The sequence below is a fragment of the Sycon ciliatum genome, chromosome 9 (assembly GCF_964019385.1).
Source record: "Sycon ciliatum chromosome 9, ocSycCili1.1, whole genome shotgun sequence".
In the NCBI taxonomy this organism is placed as follows: Eukaryota; Metazoa; Porifera; class Calcarea; order Leucosolenida; family Sycettidae; genus Sycon; species Sycon ciliatum.
Genome location: NC_088651.1, coordinates 332,863 through 341,283, shown reverse-complemented (window position 1 = coordinate 341,283; position 8,421 = coordinate 332,863). Strand labels below are relative to the sequence as shown.

General features: G+C 51.1%; 1 protein-coding gene across 1 annotated transcript in view; it reads left to right on the top strand.

Annotated features, from left to right (window-relative positions):
- Positions 1 to 561: 561 nt before the first annotated feature.
- Positions 562 to 8,421, top strand: part of LOC135825087 (uncharacterized) — an 18,343-nt gene continuing 10,483 nt past the window's right edge. Inside the window, exons 1-7 of the mRNA XM_065337825.1 lie at positions 562 to 1,185; positions 2,080 to 2,316; positions 2,892 to 3,092; positions 3,733 to 3,893; positions 4,901 to 6,526; positions 6,713 to 6,868; positions 7,764 to 8,098. Of these exons, the coding sequence (XP_065193897.1) occupies positions 1,036 to 1,185; positions 2,080 to 2,316; positions 2,892 to 3,092; positions 3,733 to 3,893; positions 4,901 to 6,526; positions 6,713 to 6,868; positions 7,764 to 8,098 (2,866 nt within the window). The 5' untranslated portion in view covers positions 562 to 1,035. The remainder of the gene's footprint in view (positions 1,186 to 2,079; positions 2,317 to 2,891; positions 3,093 to 3,732; positions 3,894 to 4,900; positions 6,527 to 6,712; positions 6,869 to 7,763; positions 8,099 to 8,421) is intronic.

Below are 8,421 nucleotides of genomic sequence, written 5' to 3'. Positions count from 1 at the left end.
TGGAGTTGCCATGGTGACCACACCCGATATCTTCGTCTGAGCTGCCGGACGGATGAAAAATGCGAAGTTTTTCCAAACCATGCTGTTTCTGCATTCATCTGGTTATTTTGACCTGCTTCGAGCGAGCCTGGTATTTTGCCACTATAGACACTGAAGCAAGTCCTACCAATTTCTGATATGCTGCTGGTGCCGTCGAAATACTGAAATTGCCGTTATTCAATTCTCCGACTTTGGATGGCTATATCTCTGTGCCAAGTTATTCTTTTTGCTTCAAATTTTCTGTGGAGTCTTCCTAAACCTATCTGAATCGGATACAAGAAAGAAATACGAGTATTTCTGGTTTTGAAAAAACCGCCTGAAGTGCCTAGTAGTACTACCGGTATACATGATTGTAGTCTCTGCTATGATGTGAGTGCTGCGATGTGAGTAGGTTCGATCCTGCACTGCATGCTAGCTTGAAGTTGAGTTGAACAGTTGAACTTGAAGTCAAAAAGACAAAAAATATTGATCACCCCCCATCATCCCATGTCTTCAAACTCCATACATGTACATAAAATTATAATAAATACACACACAACAGTCTGAACAGAGGCGAAAGGCTGTGTTAGCTGTTATTCACAACATCAATCCATCATTCTTTGCTTCGCAGAAGGAGTGTGCAAGTGGTTGCTGAACAGCTGTGTGTTGTTAGCGTACTGCATGCCACTGTTCATTCGAGTGTGACTCCGTGCACGTGGAATCGTGATCTTCGAAGTCAGCCAGCTGGCACGGGCTGCCATGCCAGGACTCAGGCAGGAGACCAGGACAACGACATGCGTCGTAGAGTCTGGACAGCTCCAGGTAGCAAATGATCTGCGGAAATCAATGACTCGCTGGGATTGCTACTAAAATAATTTATTCCCTTGCCGGGTGTTCAGCGACGAGATTCAAGAAGGAGCCGAGGAGTTACTGTAGACGGCGTAGTACTACTAGTAGCTGCATGGCCTCGTGAGCATAGGCAGGAGCGATAGACAGCAGTAGCGTCACACAACTGCCATGGCCGATCCCAATCAGTATCAAGCGCCGATCAACAACGGAGTGGCCGCGCAAGTCAAATCGCCAAGTAGCCGCGCGCTAGAGCCTGTGAAGGAGGGCTGGGGAGCGACCAAGACTCTTCCCGCCGCGTTTGGCGATCCAGCCCGAGAGGTACTGGTGTTATAGGCATCTAAATAGTTCTAATGCTGTATTCGTAATTGTGCGGCAAACATTGTTGAAAACAAGACTGATATAAAGGCAACATGATTATGATCATGTTGGATAATGTTTTCAAATGGAGCTAAGTGTGTGTGTGTGTGTGTGTGTGTGTGTGTGTGTGTGTGTGTGTGTGTGTGTGTGTGTGTGTGTGTGTGTGTGTGTGTGTGTGTGTGTGTGTGTGTGTGTGTGTGTGTGTGTGTGTGTGTGTGTGTGTGTGTGTGTGTGTGTGTGTGTGTGTGTGTGTGTGTGTATAAAATCTGTGAGTGCACATCCAGTGCATTTGCAGATTTGTGTGCTTCTCTTGCGACGGGCGTATACATGGTACATGGTACATGGTACATGGTACATGGTGTGTGTGTGTGTGTGTGTGTGTGTGTATGTGTGTGTTTGTGTGTGTGTGTGTGTGTGTGTGTGTGTCATACTGGTTACCCCAGCAAGTGTAGGGTGTGCATACGTAACTGTCTTGGCCGATGTACTCCTTGTGATGTAGACCAGGTGTGCATTGGTGGTCGATTCACGTGGCTTCGCCAGTTGTGTGGATTAGACAGTTATCTGGCGCAAGTCATGATCTGTCTCATTCAAATCTTGTTCGCTATCATTGCTGTAAGAGAAAATCTGTGGGTTCACATCCAGTGCATTTGCAGATTTGCGTACTTCTCTTGCGACGGGCATATACATGGTACATGGTGTGTGTGTGTGTGTGTGTGTGTGTGTGTGTGTGTGTGTGTATGCACGTGTGTGAGTGCACACGTACGCATGTGTGTGTGAGTGTGTCCCATCTCTCTGTCCGTCTGTCTGTCTGTCCCTTGCTCGCTCGCTGGCTCATCGTTTGTTGTGTTCTGGCAGGTGCTGGACCGGCTGAATGAGCTACGTTGCTACCCAACCCTGTGTGATGTCACACTGATAGCAGGCGGCAGTCGCCTCACGGCACACCGTGCAATACTGGCATCGGCCAGTCACTATTTCCTTGCCATGTTTACTAGTGGCATGAAGGAAGGACGCGCCGCGGAGGTGGAAATTGGCCATGTTCAGTTCGATGTGCTGAAGACCATTGTTGACTCCATCTACTCGCGAACTCTTGAGGTGTGTACAGGATGCACCGGAATCTCTAGGCAGATAAGCAAGGTCTGATAGTATTAAAACATTGTGTCATCCTTGAGGCCAAGTCCGATTAATAAACAAAATAAATTATGTAGAAAGGAAAAGGACATGTGGATACGAGTTACGAGTAAATCTCCATCACTGTAACTGGATACGATATACAGTCAGAAAGTGCAATAACTCTTAACTCGTATCCATATGTCCTTTTCCTTTCTACATTTATTTATGGCTCAACATCCGAGTTTCAAAATAAATTATGTTTGTGTTATCCTCCTAACACTGTATGATCATTACAATGATTGTCTGACACGAGGATGACACAAACAATTGTCTAGGTTTCTTTGTAAGCATGAGTAGCTACGGAGTTGTGTGTGTGCGCGTGCGTGTATGTGTGTCACCCTGTACCGTCACCGGTGCATGCATCCAGGCTGGCTTATCGAGGATCTTTCAGTGAAGTGTGTGTGTGTGTGCGTGTGTGCATGCGTGTGTGTGTGTGTGTGTGTGTGCATGCGTGTGTGTGTATGCTTGTGTGTGTACATGCGTGCATATGTCTTCAGATCACTATTGAGAACGTACAGGACTTACTCGCGGCCGCATCGCTTCTCCAAGTCTCCAGTGTCGTCAGTCAGTGCTGCGACTTCTTGCTCAACCATCTCGACGACCAGAACTGTCTGGGCATTCGTGCGTTCCTGACCAGCAATGGCTGCATGGAGACCGCCCATCGTACTGATATGTACATTCTGAACAACTTTCCCGAGGTATGATTATTCCCACTAGTGCAGAATGTTACTACATGCCCTGTGCTGCTGGATTGTGTTTCTTGGCTTGCCGTTGTGCCAGTGAATCCATTACTGTAAAAGCCATATATATAACGAAGTGCTAACTCTAACGAGTTAACGAGGAGAAATCTGTCGTTAAAATAGAAATCGTTATACAGAAATCGACACATATACTGTCCTATTGAGCGTTGAGAATGAGTGAGAATCGTTACCTTTGGTACACGTAAACCAGTCAATTTTGGGACATTGTTATGCTCCTCGTTAGAATAATGGCTTTTACAGTGCCTGGTATGCAGCTTGGCCAGTGGATTCCATTCCCTGGTGTATTGCAGCTTGGCCAGTGGATTCCATTCCCTGGTGTATTGCAGCTTGGCCAGTGGATTCCATTCCCTGGTGTATTGCAGCTTGGCCAGTGAATTTATTCCCTGTTTTGCAGCTTGGCCAGTGAATGCCACCCCTGGCTTGCTGATTGGCCAGTGAATTCTTTCCCTGGCTTGCTGCTTAGCCTGTGAATGCCATCCCTGGCTTGCTGATTGGCCTATGAATTCCATCTGTAGCTTGCTAATTGTCTTATGTGTATGTATGTGTGTGTGCATGCGCACTGTACTTCCGTCCATAGGTGTCCGTCTGCGAAGAGTTTGTTACGTACCCTCTTGAGCTGCTGCTACCGATACTACGCAATGACCTACTGAATGTGGAGTGTGAGGAACAGGTGCTGGAAGCTGTACTGCGATGGTATAACCATCATGAAGGCTACTGTAACACCGGAGCTAACATCAGGTAAGAATCAATCAGGCACCTACTGGACTTCTTTTTTTTTATACAGTTGCGCTCACTAAAATCCGACCCGACGTGCAAAGCTGGCGCCCTCAACTTCGACGGCCCTTGACGCCCTGAAAGCGGCACGAATGCGGCTGGACGTACACATGTACACATACAATGATGAAATCGGAACTGCTCCAGGGCACCAGCTTTGGCACTTGGATTTCAGCGAGCGCAACTGTACAGCGAACCCTGTCTACGGCGACCACTCAAGGGACTTTTAAATCGTGGTCTCTGTTACCAGGTGGTCTCCTTATCCAGGGTCATTAGACTGGAAATAGCATCCATTGGTCCTGGCTGCAGTGGTCTTCTAGGACAGGTGGTCGCCTTATCCGAGTGGTCACCTTGACAGGTTTCACTGAACCGTGAAACCTGCCAAGGCAGCCACTCAACGAATCTGACGAATCTGGTCCGTGTGTACAGTTGGTGGGTTTCCTTATCCAGGGTCATTTCGGACTGGAAATAGCATCCCCTGGGCCTGGTTCAGGTTTGTCTCCTTGGACAGGTGGTCGCCTTATCAGAGTGGTCGCCTTGACAGGTTTCACAGCAGTGCTATCCTCTGTAGATGTAACTGTGTTACTTATGCCCTTTGGGAGCTGACCCGAATGTATTTGATTTTGAAAAATATCAACGGGTTTGATGCTTTTTGGGATTAAATTTCAGTGCTATTCACTCGATCTGTGCCAGAGCTCTCAACTGACAATTCAACTGTATAACCTCTATGTAGGCCTGGGGATCAAAGTGCTCAATACTAGCACATGGCATGATCTTTACAAATGTGTGTGTGTGTGTGTGTGTGTGTGTGTGCGTGTGTGTGTGCGTGTGTGTGTGTGCGTGCGTGTGTGTGTGCGTGTGTGTGTGCATTTGTGTGTCTGTGCGTGTGCTTGTGCATGTGTATGTGTGTGTGTGTGTGTGTGTGTGTGTGTGTGTGTGTGTGTGTGTTCTCCGGATTTCGTTGCCCGTAGTTCTTCAGCCATGTCAGCAGCAGGCCTGCGAGGCAGCTTCTGCCCAATGTCTCGCCTCCAGTCCACCGCCGCCACGTCCGTCAGCATTGCCGGACGCGCTTCCTCTCTCGCGCCGAAAAGCGGCAGCCTGTACAAGAGTCAAGAGCAGCAGCACCGCTACCCTCGCGCCCGGTCGCTGTGTCACTGCGGCCGCTGCCACGGCCACGGCAACAAGCATCGGCAGTGCCCAGAGATCGGTAGCTTGGTGAATCCTCTAACCCAGTGCCGACCTCAGGCTGTCACTACCACCGCCGCTGCTGCTGCTGCTGCTGCTCAAACATCACCGGGTAGTCCCAACGTTGTGGCTACATTGTGTCAGCAGCCATGTAGGTGTGCGTGCAGTCCCACGACACAACAGCAACAACAGAAACACCAGCAACAGCAGCAGCGTCAATCTCCACTGCAGCAACAGCAGCACTCCTGTTCTGGACCAGAAGGGAATAGTGCCTCTGATGCCACCAGCAGCACCACCACCACGAATAGCATCGCCAGCAGCACCGCCACCACAAACACCAGCAGCAGGAGCAGTAATGTCCCGGCTACGGACTCAGTTCAAGTGGTCTCCGCCGCCTCCGCCGTCTCAATTACATCGTCAACTTCCACAGCGGCAGCCGGGGTATCATCTTCGACAACGGAGCACCAGCAGCAAGGTGAGCAGATACCAGCGGTGGCAGGGGCAGCGTCGTACAAACCAACTTTGTCGGCTTGTGCAGTTCACGTGCAGTCATTCCCCGTCAGCGTAGTGGACGGAAACACAGCCGCGAACCAGACGTCGCCGTCGGTACAGGCAAGGAGATCAATGTCCAGTGCCGGACCACCGAGGATGGTGTCTATGATAGGTACTTGGAGTCAGAGCTATGCCGATGGGGAGACAGCAGCAGCAGAAGAAGCATCGCAGGAAGTGTCCGCAGCAGCAGCAGCATCGCAAGAAACATCAGCAGCAGCAGCATCAACAGCTGGAACAGCACAAGAACTAGTAGCCGGAGATGCACAGTGGCCATCGTCACTGCAGGCTCAAGGCACAGTCACCAGTGCTGGGGGTGTTTGTGGTGGTGGTGGTTGCTGGGCATTTCCACCGGCATCTCAATCAGCGCCACCGCCCGCGCCTGCCCCGCTGTCCAGTGGCAGCCTCCGTAGCGGCAGCAGCAGCACCAGCAGTAGTCTGCCACTGAGCACGTCACACGAATTCCTACCCTACTCCTCCACCGCTGCCACTGCTGCATCCGAATGGGATGCGAATCCTTGCACGGTTGAAGCGCAGTCAACCAGCACAGCAGCACCACCGGCAGCAGTTGGTGCATCGCATCACATACACGGATCACCGCCGGTATCCCACTCCAGCACCACGGCGGCATCACCACACTCTTGCAACACCATGCCTGGTGGCATGCTGGCGAGGGCGACGGCCGAGCACGAGGAGAGGTTGCGCCGCTCGGAGCACAGGACGCGCTCCGAGCACGCTCTAGCGCTGCTCAGGACGCTGCGTCTGGTGCACCTGAGCAAGCGCAGCCTGCTGGAGCAGGTGGGCACGTTCCCGGCGTTCCGCAACTCCATGGAGTGCCGTAACGTACTGGACTTGGCAAACAGGTGCGTAGTAGGTGGTAGTAGTTGTAGTTTTTTTACAAGGGGAGTCCCAACAGGCTACTGCCTTTTTACTGGGAACCCTAGGTGAAGTTTAACTATGTTTAGGAACAGAGCAAGAGAGTGGGCCAGTCGACAGTCAGCTGGAAGAGAGTTCCATCTGAAATTTTTTTAACCTCTCTATTGTCACAGGTTTCATCTTCTGGACGAAGGCCCAGCGCGCTGGGACATGCGCAGCCGGCTGGAGATGTGTAGACCTCGCAAGTCGGTGCGCGGCACCGTGTTTGCACTCGGTGGCAAGAAGTCGTCGGAGCACATCTCCGACAGCATGGAGATATTCAATAGCAGGTAAGGGGCCGTCCATAATGAACGATCTTTTACACGAAGAGAAAAAAGTTTCGTTTATGGGTGGGTGGGTCAAGGGGAGTTTCGTTTCAAAAATATTGATATGTGAGACATCAATGCAATCTAGCTGTCAAGTCCATCCATTTTTTGTTCAGGGGGGTGGGTGGGTGGTGGAGGATCCCAACTAAACTTTTTCGTTTCGTGAAAATTATCGATAATACCAGGCCTAAGTCAGTATCATTGCTGGCTTGGTGCAGACACAGGGCATTGGGGAGTGGTACAACGGGAGGTCGGGGTGTCCCGGGAGGTGGGGGGGGGGGGGGGGGGGGAGGTCGGATTTTTCAGGTAGCGGGATGCGTTTTAGCGCTCTTATTTTTTGGATGAATTGGACGGACCATCCTGAACGAAAAGTGGTACGACCATGGTCGTAGTGGTCGTACCGTATGTGACGCCGCTGAGACACGATACATACAAGAAGAGAATAAATTTTGTTTTTCCAATGTCTACCTGTCCTGGGATTCCAACCTTTGAATCTACACTCTCGGGAGGTCGGGGTGTCCCGGGAGGTGGGGGGGGGGGGGGGGGGGGAGGTCGGATTTTTCAGGTAGCGGGATGCGTTTTAGCGCTCTTATTTTTTGGATGAATTGGACGGACCATCCTGAACGAAAAGTGGTACGACCATGGTCGTAGTGGTCGTACCGTATGTGACGCCGCTGAGACACGATACATACAAGAAGAGAATAAATTTTGTTTTTCCAATGTCTACCTGTCCTGGGATTCCAACCTTTGAATCTACACTCTCCCCTCCCCCCCCCCCCCCCCTCTCTCTCTCTCTCTCTCTCCCACACGCGTTCTTGCTTGCCCCACTCTGCTCTGCTCCACCACGGTGTGTATTCAGGTCGGGATCATGGACGCAAGGTCCCACACTGCTACGCCGCCGCCAACAGCTAGGCGTTGTCTACCACAACGGCAGTATTTACGTGATTGGAGGGTCGGACGGCGTGTCTCGCCTCAACTCCGTGCACAGCTGGAACCTACGGACGAAGGACTGGGAGGTTCGAGCCAGCCTGGCGTCTCCTCGCTCCGGGGTTGGTGTGGGCGTGTTGGAGGGTGCAATCTACGCCGCCGGTGGATATGATGGGCATATGTGTCTGGATAGCGTGGAGAGGTATGATGAGGTCAACGATCGGTGGAGCTTCGTGGCGCCAATGCACAAGCGTCGCAGCTTTCCCGGTAGGATATTGTATGCATGTGTGCGTGCGTGTTGGGTGTGTGTGCGTGTGTGTGTGTGTGTGTGTGTGTGTGTGTGTACTTGTGTGTACGTGTGTTCTTACCGTATTTTCCAGAGCATAGGCCGCACCCAGATTTTTTGTCCCGGGTTCGAGTCCTGGTAGGGTTGGCATATGTTTTCTCTTTTTCACAGTTCACTTCCCACACTGGCTGCGTTCGATTATGCACTTGAATCGATTCGTGCATTCGAATCGTTCGATTTTCATGTCATGAGCCCTGGAATCGATTCGGAATCCATTCACCCTATTCACATGGGGCGATGCGAA